Source organism: Lynx canadensis, chromosome A2 (assembly GCF_007474595.2).
Source record: "Lynx canadensis isolate LIC74 chromosome A2, mLynCan4.pri.v2, whole genome shotgun sequence".
In the NCBI taxonomy this organism is placed as follows: Eukaryota; Metazoa; Chordata; class Mammalia; order Carnivora; family Felidae; genus Lynx; species Lynx canadensis.
Genome location: NC_044304.2, coordinates 8,777,192 through 8,795,896, shown reverse-complemented (window position 1 = coordinate 8,795,896; position 18,705 = coordinate 8,777,192). Strand labels below are relative to the sequence as shown.

The 18,705-nt window shown below is 59.1% G+C and overlaps 1 protein-coding gene across 5 annotated transcripts; it reads left to right on the top strand.

Annotated features, from left to right (window-relative positions):
• The first annotated feature begins 6,865 nt into the window (after positions 1 to 6,865).
• HOOK2 (hook microtubule tethering protein 2) lies at positions 6,866 to 17,967 on the top strand. Of its 5 annotated transcripts, none has more exons than XM_032591311.1 (23): positions 6,866 to 7,000; positions 7,518 to 7,603; positions 7,673 to 7,745; positions 8,684 to 8,734; positions 8,841 to 8,973; positions 9,077 to 9,144; positions 9,495 to 9,557; positions 9,873 to 9,953; positions 10,041 to 10,201; positions 10,290 to 10,430; positions 11,663 to 11,864; positions 12,151 to 12,261; positions 12,370 to 12,457; positions 12,799 to 12,868; positions 13,580 to 13,717; positions 13,814 to 13,901; positions 13,993 to 13,998; positions 14,100 to 14,134; positions 16,654 to 16,736; positions 16,832 to 16,932; positions 17,147 to 17,257; positions 17,357 to 17,428; positions 17,512 to 17,967. In XM_032591311.1, the coding sequence occupies exons 1-23, from the start codon at positions 6,956 to 6,958 to the stop codon at positions 17,659 to 17,661; spliced, it is 2,157 nt and encodes a 718-aa protein (XP_032447202.1). In that variant the 5' UTR covers positions 6,866 to 6,955; the 3' UTR covers positions 17,662 to 17,967. The 5 variants fall into 5 exon arrangements, with proteins under 5 accessions (XP_032447202.1, XP_030157283.1, XP_032447205.1 ...); XM_030301423.1 differs by having other exon boundaries at positions 16,829 to 16,932; XM_032591314.1 differs by lacking the exon at positions 13,993 to 13,998.
• Positions 17,968 to 18,705: the final 738 nt, after the last annotated feature.

Sequence of the window (18,705 nt, the reverse complement as noted above, 5' to 3'; positions counted from 1 at the left end):
CAGACAGCTGGGCAGGAAGAGGCTGAGGATCACGGAGGCCCTCCTCCAGGAACCCCTGGCCTGCCAGCCACCTCCCTCCCCCACCTCTGCGGTTTGGGGGTCCCTCACCCCCTCTCCTGGAGAGGAAGCTTCTGGGTTTTCTTGGAAGCAGGAAGGAGAGTCTGGCTCCTCAGGCTGACTCAGCTGGGCATGAGGGGAGTTTCCCACAAAGCTACTTCTGTCCCCCCGAACTGCTGGAAAGGTCTTGGGGGGCCTGAACACGGCAGACATCCTGGGTGCCCCCCTCTACAGGGGATGTGGTGAAAATATAGGCCCACACCCCACCAAGGACTGGGCCTGATGAACTGGGCCTCCTAGGGGAAGTGACAAACAGCAGGGAGGGAGGGAAGTGGGGGGGGGCGATGTTTGGAGAGAGGAAGCACCAGGATGGGGGGGGGGCACGGCGCAGAAACCGGCTGGAAAGCACAGAGCCCCACAGCACCTCAGCACGGTCCGGGAGCGTGTGTGTTTCTGTTTGGCCGTGGGTCTGCACGTCGCTGGCCTGTCAGGGCGTGTGAGAGTGCGTGTGAGGCCTGCCTCCTCAGTGCATGCGTCGTCTGTGTGTTGGCCCAGCCCTGCAGGGGTGTGTAGGGACTGTCCGATTTAGGGGACGGGGAGGTGGGTGAGTGTGCATGCATGAAACAGGTTGCATGTGGCCGACCCATGTTGTTTTGGAGTTCACAGGGCCGACCTGTTCACATCTGGGGTGTGTGTGTGTGTGTGTGTGTGTGTGTACTAGCCAACAGGTCCTGTCAGGGTGTCCCTGTGCCAGTGTGTTTACGAATGTCCGGCTGTGGCTTGTTCGTGCCTCTCTGTGTTGGGCGTGACTGTCTGGCCAGACCATGTCTGTAAATATGTCCGTTTGTCTGCTTGCCTCTGTCTAGTCTGTAGGTGGGTCGGACTTGTGTGTGTCGCTGCTGAGGTACTGGGAATCTGCAAGGCTGTGTCTTAGTGTCCTTTGGAGCCTTGGAGGGTGTGGGCAGTGCGGGTGGGTGGCTGGGGCTCTGTGTGATGGCGTATCTGTGTCCTCTCCATAGGCTGAGGTTTGTGTCTCTTGCCTCCGAGTCCCTTTCTGAGCTGGTCGTGTGTGTGTGTGCACGTGTGTCTCTTTTTCTTGTGTCAGGATCCGACGGTGGCGTGTGTGTGTGTGTGTGTGTGTGTGTGTGTGTGTGTGTGTGTTTGTCTAAACATCTCCTGTGCGGCAGTAGAGGTACCTGTGCTGAAAGCGACTGTGTCTTCTTTCTGGGTCTATCGAGATGCGTGTTGCCTGCCTGCATCCGACATCCAGTTCTTCTAGGTCTCTCTCCTGTCTCGCTGGCCTATCGTGTCGGTCTTGGCATGAACGTGAGCGTGGCACTCTGTCTACTGGGGTGTGTGCTTCTCGTTGGGAAAGTCAGTGTCTCTCTGTGCGGGTCGCGGTCAGTGTGCCCATCTTGCCTGTGTGCCCACTTGATCTATCCGTCACGCGGGCCCTGCCTGCGGGCTTCTGACCTGCCAGTGTCTTCGCGGGTTGGGCAGCATTTCGGTCTTGCTCCTGAGTCCGCACTCTCACTGCCCTGGGCGTGATAGCTGTCACTGGGTCGGCTTGCCCAGATGTGTGTCTGACCCTGTCAGCGTGTCCCTGCGTGGCAGTCTCTCTGTGGCCAAGGTGACAAGGGTTTGTGTGTCTGGACTGGTCTCTTTCGGGGTGACTGTGTGTGTGTGTAGTCCCTGTGCCACCCCCTCCCCCAAGTCTGGCCTCCCTGGGCCATGTTTACTCTGCCCCCAGCCGATGATTTCTGCCCTGCCCGGGGAGGGGCTGACCCTCCAGTCTGTCCAGCCAGCAGTCCACAGGATGTTCCCCAGACGCTGTCTCCGCCGACATCCCCTCCCTCTGGCCACCCTTGGGTCAGGACCCAGGCGTCCAGGGCAGCGGGGGTGGGGTTGCAGCGTGGGGTGGGGGGTGGCCTGTCAGGGCCCCGGAATGAGGGTGGGAGGTGGGGAGGCAACGGGCCCAACAGGTTCCGCCTCATTCCTGCCCCGCCTCTCACTTCCTGGGTGCCCGCCTGGGGCAGGGGGTGGACGGGATGAACCCCATGGCCTCAGCGCGCCTGGGTGGGGCACAGCCCGCCCCGCAAGGACTGGCTTCTGCTGGGCACCTTGACACCCAGGCCTGAGAGACAGGAGGAACCTGGGCCCTCCTCTGCCTGCCAGGCCTCCTCCTACTCCTTTGACCAGCTCAGGATGCAAAGCGTCCCCTCTATTATTCACCTAATTCCCACAACAACACAATGGGCCATGTATAATTATCCCCCATTTTCAGATGGGGAAACTGAGACCGAGGCAGTAATGACCACAGAGGCAGCATTTGAACCCCGTTCTGAATGCTACTCAAGACCCCCCGCCCCCCCCAGCCAGCTCATCAACCGCCTTCCTTCCCTTCTCTAAAAATGGTACATGTAGGGTGGAGTGTAAACCCAGGGCCCGTGAGGCCTGGCTCAAGGGGGCGCCCGGCTAGCTCTGAGTCAAAAGGGGCCCCTGTTTGAAATGAATAAGAAAACGGCTTTAACCGTTTCGTCGCCACGATGGGCTCTGCCAAAACTTCCTGTGGGCTGGGGGGGGGAGGGGAGGGGTGGGAGCTGGGTTCCCGGAGGCTTGGGGGGTGGGGGGAGGCACCTCTAGCGACCTTGGCGAGGTCTGGCTAAGAAGACACCATCTGCCCCCATCCCCCGCCGCCCAGCCCAGGGCCCCCTAGAACTTGGTTCTCAGCCCCCACGGCCTGGAGGGGGTCTCAGAGCCCGGAGCCCCCTCCCCAGGGGCCTGACTCACACTCGGGGAAAGCCGCGAAGGGTGAGTCACGTGGGCGGGGATGGGGGAGCAAGGTCGGTTGCGGCCAAGGGACCCCGCGCTGGCCTGAGTCACGCATGCTCCAGCCTCGCTGACCCCAGCCCCCTTCCCCAGAGACCAGGGGCGGGAAGCGCATTGCCGAAGGACTACGGAGCTGCAGAAAGAGCAGGAGGTGGGGGGGAGGCTGGGGGGCGGGGGGAGGAAGCAAGCTCCAAGCCGCGCGGGAAGCTCCGGTTCCCATGGTAACTGGGGGGTGGTCCTCCCAGCTCCAATGGGGGGAGTTCCTCTCTCGGCAGGGACGGCCCCGGTGCGCCGGGGAAGCCCCCGCGCGCTCTGTCGAGGGGCCACTAGTTTCAGGTCCGCCAGGAAGGGGTTAACGGCGGCCCCCTCCCGGGTTTCACCCGCGCCCAAAGCCCCAGGGGGGGGCGGGGCTATGCCCCGCGTGGCCAACCCCCGTGGCCGCCCACGCACACGAGCACGCAGCTAGCCCATCCCCCGCCCCGCGCTCGCACGCACGACCGCGTCGGGCTCCACGCATGCAGCGATCCCCGTCGTGTCTCACGTCACGCACGACGCACGCGCCCCCGCAGTGCCGGGAGGGGCCCTTCCAGGCATAGAGCAGTCAGTGGGAGGTGGGGCGTCAGATGCCCACTGCGCACATCTCCGCCTCCGCTGGACGTGGTGTCCCGTGTGACTTTGACACCCCCCCCCCACACACACACAAGGTCACAAACTCTCTGATGACCCACAGTGTCACACGGACACAGGATACACCTGCCCTACAACGGCACAAGCGTTCAGTAGTATAGCCAAACCCCGCAGCAGTCGCGGACAGGGTCACCTGTCATTCTTTGTTTACGGAGACAGACAAGGCCATCTCCATACAGAGGTGGCATATATAGGTATACTCTGATAAGGTCATACCATCACCATCAAGACAAAGTAAGCCACAGATACAAAGTCTTGGACATCAGGACTCCAGTTGCAACACGGCTATGCCTTATCACACAGAGATTGTAGAGGCACAGAGACACATGGTGGGGACAGAAACAACAGCCATGCTGTCTCACGGTCATCACAAATAGGGCACACAAGTCAGAGTCAGACAAACCCACAAGGCCACACACAGGGACACTCAGATTGTCAGGGGGGTGTGGAAAAATCAAGGATATACATGCCAGGGTCATGCTGTCACAGAAAGCCACGTGATGGAGAGAAAGGACATGGTCACACAGAAACACAATCTAAAGCCACACTGAAGTACTGATTGTCACACATTCACTTCTCATACAAAAAAAAAATGACACAGGAATATAGACACAAAGCAAGGTCGCATATAGAGAAGCATTGTGCCCCAGTGCCCATCAGCTTCCCCACTCCCATCAAATCCTAGGTAGTCTGTTGCATAAATTCCTAGAGCCCCAAGACACAAGTGGATGCAGACCCACAGTCACAGACCCACCATCTCACACCTACATAAATATGAGCACACTTCACATGGACTCAGACACACACACACACACACACACACACACACACACACACACACACACAAGGAGGAGGACAGGATGGGAGTTCCCGGCCAAATGTCAGTCTTTGGTGCAAAAGGCCTGCCAGGGTCCCTCCTCGTATGGCGCATGGTGTCCACCCAGCAGCTGTGGTCAGCCCTGGGGAAAGGGCATCATTCTCCCAATTGTGTGCACCCAGGGTCCCCGTCCTAGCCCTCATGACTGTGGGTCTCTGCCCAGATGTGAAAGCTGGAGGGGACGGGCCGGGGTCCAGCTGTGGCCGCAGGGAGGGGCTGAGTCACCGGCTTCCCAGCAGTACAACCCAGGCTGGGCCCAGCTGTTCCTGGAAACAGGCAGGAGGGGGTGGGGTCTCCAAACCAGCTGGGGGCTGCCGGCCCCCACCCACACTCTCCGTCCCTACTAATGGAGGCCTCTGGACCATCCCCCAAATTTGGGGGCTCCCTCCACCAAAAATGGAGGTTCGCATCTTTCCGCCAAAATAGGTTTCCTGTCTGGAAACGAGGGCTTGTGACCCCTTTCATTGAATTGAAGGTACCCGGATCCCCCCAACAGTGGGATTCCTTACATCCCGTAAGAGAGATTGCTGCTCTTTCCTGCCAACATGGGAGCTTCCTTTCCCCACAAACATAAGAATCCCTTCCGCCCCAAATGGAGAGTTAATGGATTCTCTCCCAAATTGAGGCACCCAGACCTTTCCTAAAATCTGGGGACTCGGGTCATTGAACATCTAGAAAGCCCATAATCACATTAGGACAATTCCAGTCCATGTCCCAAATATCTGGTTTCCCACATTTTTCTTCTACATCAAGATCCCTGCGGCTTTTGCAAATACTGGGTACCCCACACCAAATATTTGGCGGTCACAGCATGTCTCCCAACGTTGGGCAACCAGGCCCTCCCACAAATATTCCTAGCACCCCATCCTTGTAATAGACGTAGTTCCCGGCCATCGTCCACTTTTACCTGGGAGCAGCGTGGCCCCATTTCCCCCTACTGGCAGCACCCTTTCCTCCGGTGGGTGCGGGAAGGGGGAGCCAGCGGCAGTTGTTCCCACGCCCGCCGGAAGGCAGCCCAGTCCGGAAGCCGGCACTGCCGGCCCTTGTCCCCTTCCCTCCTCCCTCTCACCCCGCTCCCAGGGGTTGGAGGCCGAAAACAACGCGGGAAGGAGATATGGGGGTGTAGACGGGCCCGGGAGGCCCTCGCGTGCGTGCGGCCGCGCTTCTGAGTGGGCTGTAACTGGGTATCTGATGGTACAGTGACTGGGCTGCTGTGACGCGGCGTGGCGGCTCCTGTCATCCTGATCAATCCGCTCCAGGACAGGGTCGCGGGTGCCAAACTCTGGGCTGGAGAGAGCAGCGCCCCTCCCCTCAGACCTAGACCCACCCCCAAAGCAGAGCCCGCCCCTCCCTCCAGGTACAGCTAATAACCTCTAATTACTGGTCATTACCTTGCCCGCCTCGTGGGAGAGGAGCTGCCGGGGGTACTCTGGCGCCAAAGGCTGCGGGCCAGGACTACCCCCACCCCCCAACCTCCCAAAGCCACTTAGAACCTCTGTTAACTCTCCTGCGACCAGGAATTGAAACAGCTCTTGCCACCTAGAGTCATGGGGAGATTTCAGCCGCCTATGTATTTAAATCGCTTAGCGCAGCGGCTGCACACTGTAGACGCTCAATAAATGGTGACTGCGATTTTATTAAATACTATTGTTATCGCTTTCCTTTGAGCCCCCTCCGCCGCCAAGGCGGGGTCTCAGAAAAGGCACGTTGCTTCCCCGCAGGCTGCGTTCCTGCAGTCTGCGCGCCCCCTGGTGGGCCTGGGGCACCAGGGAGGCCAGGTCCTGCGATCTGAAGCCGGAGGACCTAAGGGGTTCGGGGCTGGGGAGGGTGGTGCAGGAGAAGCTCTGTGGAAGTGGGTCCAGACTGGGCAAGTGTGTCTGTACCTCACCCAAGACCTGAGTCCAGCTGATTCATCCTGCCCTCGACCTAGGATCACGCTCGTGTCCCGTTTACCCCTGAGGCAAGACTCCCAAGTGGTGACTCGGGAAGACCCCTTTAGGAGCTCTCCTCGAAGTTCATAGAATGTGTTACGGCCTGCCCCTTCCCCGCGCAAATAAAGGCTCCGATCATAAGGTGGTTAGGGGCCAGAATTTCTTCCAGCTGAAGAGAGAGGACGTAAAAAAGCCCGTATAACAGGGTGGGATAGCTCCGCCTCACAAGCTGAGGAATTATCCTGAGGTCTCCGCTACCCTCCCCCCGCCAAAAAGAGCCAAGGAGGAGGGGTAGCGGGTCTGCGCTAGGCATATGCAAGCTTGGCCCAGACTGACCCCTAGCGGCAGGGCGGGCGCCCAAGTGCTGCCCGGATCCAAGATGGCGGAACTGGAGGTATGATCGGGCGCGGGGTGGAGACCACGTGTCTAGGGCGGGGCCTGCGCCTAGGGGGCGGGGCGGGGCGGCGCTCTAGGCCGAGCGGGAGGTCGGGGCTGCGGGTGCTCGCTGGTGGCGGATCAGAAGGCGGCCGCGGTGGCGGGGCTCCGCGGCCGAGGTCGAATCCGATCGGGAGCCATGAGCGTGGACAAGGCCGAGCTATGCGGGTCTCTGCTCACCTGGGTAGGTCGGGGGCGGGGCCAGGGCCAGGTATGCGCCCGCTCTTCTCGCCTGGGAGCCCTGGCCTTGGTTCGTTCTACCCTTCTGTTCTGGGGCTGGGAGGAGGAAAGGGCCTTCGGCCTGCAGGGCGGTTGGACTCTGGCCTGAGCACCCGCCCCTGTCACGTGGCAGGTCTGCGTGGAAAGAACAGGTGAGGCCCCGCCCCTTCGCGGCTGGGTCACGTGGGTGAGGGCACAGGTGCGCTGGCCTGGTCACGTGGGGCCTGTGGGGACCAGGTGACTCGTGGTTCTGCCCTGGCCCGGTGGCGCGGGGTTTGTTGACCAGAAGTGAAGCGAGGCCACGCCCCCTCCAGTCCCAGGTGAGCTGTGGCCACTCCTCCGCGGAGCTGGTTTGCGAAAGCCATAGAGCAGTCCCCGCCAACCGTGTGAGGTTCCCGCTGACCGGGAAAGTCAGCGAAAGAGGAGTGGTTCGATTTTTCCCAGGCCCTAACTGCCCATTGCCCTTTCCTCTTCCTCCCCAGTTGCAGACGTTCCATGTCCCGTCCCCCTGTACCAGCCCCCAGGACCTGAGCAGTGGCCTCGCCATAGCCTGTGTGCTGAACCAGATGTGAGTGGGGCTGAGGGGGAGGGTCCCGAAAGGGTCCCCCAGCAGCTCATCCCACCTTCTCGCCCCCAGAGATCCTTCCTGGTTCAACGAGACGTGGCTCCAGGGCATCTCAGAGGACCCGGGTCCCAACTGGAGGCTGAAGGTGACAGGTGGACTCATGACTGGGGGACAGACTGGTGAAGAGATCATCAGGGAAGGCTAAGCTAGACATGTCCTGGGTGATGGGTCAGCCAGACACACGTCCTGGGTGATGCACACACAACTTGGCCAGGAAGAGAGACAGATGCCTGGTGACCAGCCAACTCTCTTCTTTCATGCTCCTATGGAGCAGGCCTGGGTGTGCCGCAAGGAATGACACAGACAAAAACCTGCACACACGAACATAAACTTCCAGTGGCAATAAGTTCTATGAAGACCATAAAAGCTGGGCCGTGAGAGAGGGCAACTGGGTGGGTGGTTGTCCCCGATGGGCTGATCTCCATGTGAAATTTGGAGGAACAGGGTTCCAGGCACCGGGAACAGCCAGTGCAAGGTTGGGAAGAAGCCTGGTGTATCGAGGAAAGGCAGGGAGGTCAGAATAGAAAACAAGGGGGCAGAAATGGTGGATGAGGTCATCAGGAGCGGGGCAGGCTGGGGCAGGGAGATGGATTCTATTTTAAGTGCTACGCAAAGTCAAGGAAGGATTTTAGCAGAGAGGAAAGACAACCTGGCTTGGGATTTAACAAAGCTCCCCCTGGCTGCTTGGAGAGGAATGCAGAGTAGGCAGCGAGAGTGGAAATGGAGACCCGGTTGGTGCAATAATCCAAGTGAGAGATGAAAATGGCTAGGGCCAGAAGGTGGCAGGGCAGGTGGTGAGACGTGATTGGATTCTGGGGACATGTGAACAAGAAAGGCAGGCAACTAGACAGGTCGCCCCTAGGAGGGAGGACAGAGGATGGTACCAAACAGGGATGAAATGACCAGGAATTGGGAAGTGAGGCAGAGAAAAAAAGGCTGGGGCAGACAGATTCAGAGTGGGGGCTGCTCGGCTCCTTCTGGGGGGCTCTGGGACCCTGGACACAACTCCTTGCACCTCCCTAGGTTAGCAATCTGAAGACAATCTTACAGAGCCTATTGGAGTACTCCCAGGATGTGAGTAACCATAAACAGAATTTAGGAGCTGGGGTTGGGTTGGGAGGAGATGGGTGTCGGTGAGCCCCAATGCCCCCTATTCGCACCCCTACCCCCCTGTCCTCAGGTCCTGGGGCATCCTGTTTTGGAGCAGCACCTTCCAGACGTGAGCCTCATTGGCGAGTTCTCTGACCCAGAAGAGCTTGGCAAGCTGCTTCAGCTGGTGCTTGGCTGTGCCATCAGCTGCGAGAAAAAGCAGGGTACGGGGGGGGGGGGTGGTTAGAGGATCCCCAGGGGAAAACCTGAGAAAATCCTCCTCATCCCGTACCCCCACGTTTCAGTCTTCCCCCCCTTGATCCCCAGAGCACATCCAGAGAATCATGACGCTGGAGGAATCAGTTCAGCATGTGGTGATGGAAGCCATCCAGGAGGTAAGTGGGGGTGCCCAATGTGGCAAGGAGCTTCAGGGGAGGAGACATCAGGGCAGAGGCAACTGGGCATGGGCTCTGCCCTGGTAAGTTCTGGGCTCTTCCTGGAACTCAGTTGGCCAGATGCCCCTGTCTCAGGTGTCTGCCAGCTCGAAGTCACCATTTAGCACCCTCAAAGGACCCAGCCTCCCTGCTGGATACACTGCGGGAGGGCAGCCTCCAGATTGGGGTTATTGGGGAGAACTGGCTCTGGGCGCAGGAGGATTGAGAGGTCCGGAGGCTGGATTGTCGAAGCTTTAAAGGCCACACTCGGAGGGCCCAGCTCATCTCACTGTCCTCCCACCTTGCTCCAGCTGATGACCAAAGACACCCCCGACTCCCTGTCACCAGAAACATATGGGAATTTTGATAACCAGGTAAGAGGCGGGGGACCTTGTTAAAGGCCCAAATCCATCACTGATTCCCAGGGCTGCCTAAGGAGGAGGAACTTGGCCTTACGTGTGTAAACCACCTCGATCCCTCAGGGTCCTAGCCTGTTCCCTCGCCAGGTCACCAGTGTCCCCACATCACCTTTCCTTGAGTCCCCTGGGGTCCGAGCCCTCCCTTGGATCTTGAGAGTTTCTTGGCTCCTTTCTGCCACTAGAGACGCCAGCCTCCCTTCCCCCAGTCTCCTCCCGTGGACTCCTGACTTCCTTGCCCCTCCCCGCTCCCCCCCCCCCACCCCTCCCCAGTCCCGAAGGTACTACTTCCTGAGTGAGGAGGCCGATGAGGGGGATGAGCTGCGGCAGCACTGTCTGGACCTGGAGCGGCAGGTGAGGTTGAGGCTGGCGGAGAGGGAGCGCGGGTTGCTTGCCTCCTTCCCTTCCAAACTCCAGCTCATCTGCGCCTCCTGCTGGCAGCTGGTGCTCCTGTCCGAGGAGAAGCAGAGCCTGGCACAGGAGAACGCGGTGCTTCGGGAACGGGTGGGCCGGCCAGAGGGTGAGGGTGCCACTGGCCTCACTGCTAAGAAGCTGTTGCTGCTGCAGTCCCAGCTGGAGCAGCTGCAGGAGGAGAACTTCAGGTGCGGCGAGCCGGGGTTTGGGCCCCAGGCCAGGGGATTGGCGTGGGCCCAGCCCCCTCGAGTGCCCCCTCCTTCCCTACCCCTCCAGGCTGGAGAGCGGCAGGGAAGATGAGCGTCTGCACTGTGCCGAGCTGGAGCGGGAGGTCTCTGAGCTGCAGCAGCGGAACCAGGCACTGACCAGTCTGGCCCAGGAGGCGCAGGCCCTGAAGGATGAGATGGACGAGCTGCGGTGAGTGGTGGGCCCCTGGGTCCCCCCTGCCTACTGTCGTTGCCGCAGCGTCCCTCTGATGCCATAGTACCTCAAACCCCCCCAAATGCCCGGTGAACCCTCCCAGTGTCCCCTAGACTCCACAGTGATGGTGCAGTGGGCGGAGTTTTGAGCTGGGCCTGGGGGGGGTGGGGTGGGGTGGGAAACCAGGCAAGGGCAAGGCCGCGGGAGCAGGCTAGAACATTCATGAAGGATGAACTCCCCCACCCTAGTTCTTGCCCTTTCTGCATCTTGCTTTCCCGCAGTCTTGCTTTTAGGAATGTTCTAACCTGCCCTGTAGCCCCGCCCTTGCCTGGCTCCACCCCCAGGCCCAGCTCTTGAACCCCACCGCACCATCCTGGACTCCACCATGTCCTCTGGGTGCCACCAAGATCCCTGCTTCTATGGTGCCCCCCAGGACCTCATAGTGTGCCCTTTTGAGCCCACGTTATATTCCCCAGACATTGTAGCATCCCCACGACCCCAGCTACCAGCCCCCCGCCCCCGCTCCAGTGCTGGCCAGGGGCCATCACGCCCCAGGATCCCGTTGTGCCCTCCAGGACCCCAAATGCGATAACTTTGCCACCCCCTTCTTCACCCATCTGTGCCCCCTCATGATAAGACATTTCCTTCTCGTGACTCCACAGCACGCCTGCAATCCCAAAGCACTTGGTGGGTCCCCCCAACACCCACTCCCTCGACTTCACTGTGTCTTCTGTAACCTCTAAAGGCTCTCCTGTGACCCCCAGCACCCCTGTAATGTTAGAGTGTCTAGAGAATCCCTGCTGCGTCTTAAAGGACCACATAGTGCTCTGCCCTGAAGGGCCTCACCGCGCCTTCATTTGATCCCATAGCCACCTCGTAACCTCAAAGTGTCCTTGAGGGCTCCTCAGAGCCTCTGGGCCCCATCATTCCCCCTGTAACGTCTCAGTCATTCTATTCACTCCTGCCCCTGAGGAACCCTGATTATGACCCTGGGCTAACAATTGATACTTAGGGCTCCCTCTGCGCCCCCTAAAGACCCCTCCCCCCAAAAAAATAAAACACCAGGCCCTGGCTGGCTCCTGACCCTCATGATCCACCACCTTGAACCCCTACATCCCCAGGTGACATGACACCTTCCCCTACCCGGGGGGGGGGGGGGGGTCCTCAGATCCAAGCTGAACCCTGACCGCAGACCCAGGCCTCCTCTCCCGACTTGCCTCCTCCCCCAGGCAGTCCTCTGAGCGTGCCGGGCAGCTGGAGGCCACGCTGAGCAGCTGCCGGCGCCGCCTGGGTGAGCTGCGGGAGCTGAGGCGGCAGGTGCGGCAGCTGGAGGAGCGTAACGCGGGCCATGCAGAGCGCACGCGGCAGCTGGAGGACGAGCTACGCCGGGCCGGCTCACTGCGTGCCCAGCTCGAGGCACAGCGACGACAGGTGCGGCAGGGATCAGGGCAGAGCCCGGAGGGCGTGGTGCTCTAGGCCGCTGGACCCCTCGCCCCTTTCGCTTTGGTGGGCCCTCAGCGTGGTGCTGAGCCCCTAGCCTCCCCCCTCGTTTATATATAGGTAACGCCCTTCAGGCAGGCCGGCTCCTCCCTAGGCTTGTAAGCCCCGCCCCTCCAAGTTCGCTGGGTCTGGTCCCGCGGGGCCCGATGCCTTCACCTTGTATTCAGTCCCTGCCTCTCCTCCAAACCCCGCTTTCTCACCCGTCCTCGGTGTTCAGGTTCAGGAACTTCAGGGCCAGCGACAGGAGGAGGCCATGAAGGCCGAGAAGTGGCTATTCGAGTGTCGAAACCTGGAGGAAAAGTATGAGTTGGTGACAAAGGAGAAGGAGGTGAGGCTGAAGTCCCGCGTCCAAGTCCCACCCTGTCCATCTTAGCATAGCCCAATCCCCAGGAAGCCAACCCTGCCTCAAGTGGCGTCTTGCACCCCGTCCCTCCAGCGGCTGCTGGCAGAGCGGGACTCCCTGCGGGAGGCCAATGAGGAGCTGCGCTGCGCCCAGCTGCAGCCTCGGGGGCTGACCCAGGCCGGTGAGTTGGAGGCCTGTCATCCCAAGGGCCTGGGGCACGGGTAGCCTTAGGTGCTGTTAGGGCAGACAGAAAAGGCGTCCCAGGCCTTGTCCAGGCCGGGGGCAGATCTAGGTCACCTCGGAGACAGGCTAGAACGGAAAGAAATGGCAGGGGCCGTCCCCGGGGATCAGGGCAAACTCGGGGCAAGCATCACCGCCCGCTGTCAGGTTGAGGGGTGAGGCTTATGTTAACCCAGTCTTTTGGTCGAACTTGAGTCCTCAAAGATGACTCTTGGAAAGTGAACCCTAGGGATGGGGGCAGGAGCTGTGCAGCAACCTGAAGACATTTCTCACACTCTCCAGACCCTTCTCTGGATCCCACCTCACCAGCTGTGGAAAACTTGGCAGCAGAGATCCTACCTGCGGAGCTGAGGTATCCTGGGGTCGCTCCGAGGTCTAGCTGCACCCAGAGCTCACCCTCAGCTCCGCCCCCAGTGCAGGCACCTACTACTAGCCTGGCCTACTGTGTTGGGTTCCCAAGTCCTCCCCTGGCTTCTAGGCCCACTCACTCCTAATTCTGCCCTTATTTGGCGGGAGCTCTAGCCCTATTGCCTAGAGGCAAGCCCTCCAGCCCCAGCTTGCCTCTCCGGGATCCATCCTCAGTGCACAAATTAGGTCCAACCCATCTGGCTCCACCCACCGAACAAAAAATCCTACCCTCAGCCCTGCTCACCGTCGGACTCTGCCCCCAGGGCATAGCCCTGCCCTCAGTGTAGACCCTGTTAGGTGCAGTGCCCTCTGTCCTGCCCCGATGAACTCCCCCACCCCAGTTCTTCCCCTTTCTGCGTCTTGCTTTCCCGCAGTCTTGCTTTTAGGAAGGTTCTAACCTGCTCCTGTAGCCCCGCCCTCGCCTGGCTCCACCCCCAGGCCCAGCTCAAAACCCCGCCCATTTTGGTTCCCCAGCGCTCTGCCCACCCACGCCTAGGCCGGGTCCCCAGTACTCTGACCCTTCCCTAGGATCTAACGGGGCTCTTCCCCGGGGCTCTGTCCCTCTGCTAGCCCTGTCCGCCCAGTCTCCCCGCCAGAGCCCCGGCAGGCCTGCGGGCTGACCTGTCTCCAGCCCTGCTCACTCCCCGGTCGGCAGGGAGACGCTCCTGCGGCTTCAGCTGGAGAACAAGCAGCTGTGCCAGCAGGAGGCGGCCTACCGGGAGCGGCAGGAGGAGCTGCAGCGCCACCTGGAGGAGGCCAACCGCGCGCGCCACGGGCTGGAGACGCAGCTGCGGTGAGGACCCCTGGGGGGGTGGGGTCCGCGTGGAGGGGGCGTGGGGTGCGGGGCGGAGGGCGGGCGCAGGCACTGAGCGGCCCCGCACTCCTGCAGGCTGAACCAGCAGCAGCTGTTGGAGCTGCGGGCCCAGGTGGAGGACTTACAGAAGGCGTTGCAAGAGCAGGGGGGCAAGACGGAGGATGTGAGTGCCCACCTCCTCCCTGCCTGGCCCTCCCTCGTGCCCCCCAGTAACCCTCCTCTCTCTCCTCCCTGCTGCTCGATGCCCCCTGCAGTCCATCGTAAGTACCGTGGGCCCAGGGTGGCACCCTCTACCCTCACCCCAAGATGGAATTGGGACGCCTGGACCCCCCATTCACCCAGTGCCTGTTCTCTCCCCCAGTCCACCCTACTGAAGAGGAAGCTGGAGGAGCATCTGTGAGTCCCAGAGGGAGGGCACTCGGGTGGGAGGAAAGTCTGGGGCACAGGTGTGGGGGACACCGGGTGTCTTATGAGGAGAAGCAGGAAGCCAAAACATAGAAGGTTCAGATCAAGTAGGGTCTCATGAGCCAAGGGAAGGAGTAAGAACTGTTTCGGGGGAACAATGGGGAGCCATGGAGGGAGTTTCAGTAAGGTAGCATGACCAAATGACAGTTGCCTTTTACTTTTTCATTTCATTTTATTTTAATGTTTATTTATTTTGAGAGAGAGAGAGAGAGAGAGACAGAGAATGAGCAGGTGAGGGGCAGAGAGAGAGGGAGACACAGAATCCGAAGCAGGCTCCAGGCTCTGAGCCGTCAGCACAGAGCCTGACGTGGGGCTCGAACTCACGAACTGTGAGATCATGACCTGAGCGAAGTTGGGCGCTCAACCGACTGAGTCACCCAGGTGCCCCCTTTTTTCATAAAAAAAAAAAAAAAAAAAGAAAGAAAGAAAGAAACTAAACTGGGGGCTCCTGACTGGCTCAGTTGGTAGGGCATGTGACTCCTGATCTCAGGGTCATGGGTTCGAGCCTCACATTGAGTGCAGAGATTAGTAAAAATTCAACTTAAAAACTGTTTTGGGGTAGGGCGCCTGGATGGCTCATTGGATTAGACATGCAACTTAGGCTCAGGTCATCATCTCACAGTTCATGAGTTTGAGCCCCGTGTCCGGCTCTATGCTGACAGCTCAGAGACAGGAGCCTGCTTCAGGTTCTGTGTCTCTGTGTCTCCCTCTCTCTCTGCTCCTCCCCTGCTCACGCTCTGTGTCAAAATTAAATAAACATTAAAAAAAAATTTTAATAAAAAAATATTTTGGGGTGCCTGGGTGGCCCAGTTGGTTAAGCACCCAACTCGGTTTTGGCTCGGGTCATGATCTCACAATGATGAGATTAAGCCCCACATTGGGCTCTCCACTGACAACACAGAGCCTGCTTGGGGTTTTCTCTCTCCCTCTCTCTCTGCATCTCTCTCTCTCAAAATAAATAAATAAACTTTGAAAAATTAAAAAAAAAACTACCTTAAGTAGCTATTACATTCATACCTTAAAAACCAAAATATGGGGTGCCTGGGTGGCTCAATTGGTTAAGCATCTGACTTCGGCTCAGGCCACGACCTCATAGTTCATGAGTTCGAGCCCTACATCGGGCTTTGCACTGACAGTGCAGAGCCTGCTTGGGATTCTCTCTCCCTCTCTCTCTGCCCCTATCCTGCTTGCTGGCTCTCTCTCTGTCTCTCAAAACAAATAAGTTTTATTAAAAATAGATATATAGAGATCTATATACTGAGCAATATAGAGAGAAGGGGTATACCTCTTAGTCCCCCCATTGACTCAGTTTCCACCCCACCCCCATTCATATTAGTTTATTACAACAATCCTTACAAAGTTTTTTAAGCACGTGCAAATGAATATGAATATACATTTTTATTCTGATTCCTTAGTTACGTGAAAGGTAACGGGCTATCTGCTAGTCTGCACTTGGCTTCTCCTCCTTAAGAAGACGGCTGGGGAACGTCGCCCTATGAATCGGTTTTTGTTGCCTTTGTCAACTGGGGGTCCATGGGGAAATCGGGCCTCCCAGAAAATGACTTGTGTGACCCATCTCAGTTCCACCAAGGATGGAGTGTAGCCTGCGCCCACCGGGAGCACGGAAAAAGTTATTTCCTTACAGAGGATGGATATATGGAAACATTAGGGCTTGATTCACCTGTAAAATTCCAATCCAGAAGGGCTGGCCTGTAGCCTTTCTTTGCGAAGGGCCTCACGTGTTTAAGTCATCCTAGGTATCTGCGATTGCCAACAGTGCAGCAGAGTAAAACCTTGCACACGCCCCATTTCGCTTGTGTGCGAATTTATCACGAAAGTGGAATGGGTGGCTCGGAGGGCACGTGCCTTGGTAACCTGACACATAGCCCAGGTTTCTCTATTAGGTCTTTCTACTATGTTCCATATCCAGTGCACGATAATAATAATAATAATAATAATCATCATCATCATCATCTCACTGGCAGGGGGCGTTATCAGATCCTTCGGCTTTTGCGGTAGGCAGCAGCAGAACTGTAGTTTTTTACCCGGCGTTTCTATTGGTCGGAAGACATTTGCCTGCTGGAAAGATCCCTGGCTGCTGGGTGGAGAAAGGAATTGAGATTGAGTGCAGAAGAGGCCGGCGAGGGGTGATGGTGCCCGTGCCAGTAGGCGGGCCGGGGCACGGAGAGAAGTGGACACACGGGGCAGGGGGGGGGGGGGGCTGGCCCGGGGGCCACCGGACTAGGGGGTGGGGAAGGTTGTGACTCCAGCGGCTGAGCAGATGGTGGGACCAGGGCACGCGGCTTCTGTGCTCGGGGCGTGGGGCACACAGAGGGATCTCTGCAGCCGGGCAGGCGCGTGTCGGCCGGCTGGTTAGGCTGTGGCCACCGGTGGGAGGAAGGGAAGGGGGCCCGGAGGTCAGCCTGCGGCTCCCCTTCCTCCGTCCGCAGGCAGAAGCTGCATGAGGCAGATCTGGAGCTGCAGCGGAAGCGAGAGTATATTGAGGAGCTGGAGCCCCCCGCTGACAGCAGCAGTGAGTGGGCCTCAGCGGCTGCGTGGGTGGGTGGGGGGGGTGCCAAGCTTGGCCGGGAGCTGAGGGGTCCCCTTGCCCCCCCCCCCCCCCAGCAGCCCGGCGTATCGAGGAGCTGCAGCACAGCCTGCAGAAGAAGGACGCGGACCTGCGGGCCATGGAAGAGCGGTACCGCCGCTACGTGGACAAGGCGCGCACGGTGAGGACACCGGGTGCTCCGTGGGCCTCCTGCCGAGGCTGTCGTGCCTCCCGCCAGCGTGCACCCCCGTGCCCTCCACTTCCGCCCTTGTCACACCCCATCGTATCACAGACTCCTGCACCACCGCCGTGAGCCGTCACCCTGAACACGGCCCAACACATCCAGGGGCCTGAAAGGCCAAGGTCACCCTGGCTGTGTCTTCCCCGACCCCTAGGTCATACAGACCCTGGAACCCAAACAGCGGCCACCCGGAGGGGCACCCCCAGAACTTCACACCCTGAGGACGCAGCTCCGGGAGCGGGACGTCCGCATCCGACACCTGGAGGTGGGTGTCCTCATCCCTTCTCGCTGTCGCTGCCCACCCTGCCCGCCCCCCACCCCCACCCCAGCATATCCGGGCCCTTGACTCTTGCCTGTTTGGCAGATGGACTTTGAGAAGAGTCGAAGCCAGCGGGAGCAGGAAGAAAAGCTGCTCATCAGTGCCTGGTACAATATGGTGAGTGCTCGTCCCCACGGCCGGAGTACTAGGGTGTGCCGTGGGCTCACTCGACCCCAGCCGTGCCCCCTTCCTCCCTCCAGGGCATGGCTCTGCAGCAGCGAGCTGGGGAGGAGCGGGCACCTGCCCATGCCCAGTCATTTCTGGCACAGCAGCGGCTGGCCACCAACACTCGCCGTGGCCCGCTGGGACGTCTAGCATCCCTGAACATGCGTTCCACTGACAAACACTGATGGACCTCAGGATCCTGCCCCTGCCCAGCCAGTCAGGGCTCAGCGCCCCCTGGGTCCCCTCACCTCACACGAGGCCCAGCATCGGGAAGGCCTCAGTCAGCTGCTTGAGAGTCTGGAGGTCATGACTTCTGCCCTTTGTTCCCTCAGCCGGGGCAAGAGTGCAGGATAGGGCAGGAGGCAGGGATGGGCCTGTTCTTTTTAGCAATGTGATTCTTATCCTTGATTTTCAACCTGGGGTTAATGAGATGCCAGGGGAGAGAGTGATTTTATATTTGAGAAGACAAATAATAAACATTTTCAATCTGCCCTGGCCGGACTCTGGGCACTGAGGGGAGGGAGAGAAGATGGGCCAGGGACTCAAATCATTGCTTTTAGAAAGGCCTGGCTTGTGTTCTTCCTAAAGCACGCGTGACGGATAGTACGCACGGGGAGGTGAGAGTCATGTTTGTGTCTGTGTAACTGCAGGTGTGGTAGTTTTTCAGGAAGCTTCGGACAAAAGTCCCTGCCTTATGAAGCTGTCATTTCTAATGAAGGGAGACAGACAATAAACAAAATAGATGAAGGGAAAGTTTGATGTGAGGAGTGCCGCAGAGAAAAATACAGCAGACAGAAGTGATGGGATGGAGGATGTGGATTTGGGAGGTGGTGGTTTTAAGTAGAAGTCCCACAGAAGAGGCCTTACCAAGGAAGTGAGATAATTTAAGTAGAGACCTAAAGGAGGTGAGAGAGGGGCCATGTAGGTATCTGGGAAAGAATGACCCAGGTAGAGGGAACAGCACATGCATGAGGCTCTGAGATGAGGCCTTGCTTGGTGAGAAGGCCAGTGTGGAGTGAATGAGGGAAAGGGAAAAGATGTGAGGGCAGGGAGGACTTTAGCTTTTATTCTAAGGGAGATGGGAGCCATGGAGGAGTCTAAGGGAAGGAGGGACATTACGTGACTCAGGTGTTCACAGGCTCTCGGGCTGCTGTGGAAGAAACAGCCTGGGGGGTGGGGGTTAGGGCCAGAGCTGGGAGACCAGGGCAGAGAGATCAGTGGTCCAGGTG

Excerpts from the sequence above, each read along its gene's own strand:
- HOOK2 (XM_032591309.1), top strand. The coding sequence starts at position 6,956 with ATGAGCGTGGACAAGGCCGAGCTATGCGGGTCTCTGCTCACCTGG. Across the intron at positions 9,145-9,494 it reads TGATGGAAGCCATCCAGGAG|CTGATGACCAAAGACACCCC; the intron begins GTAAGTGGGGGT and ends ACCTTGCTCCAG. Across the intron at positions 11,865-12,150 it reads TCGAGGCACAGCGACGACAG|GTTCAGGAACTTCAGGGCCA; the intron begins GTGCGGCAGGGA and ends CTCGGTGTTCAG.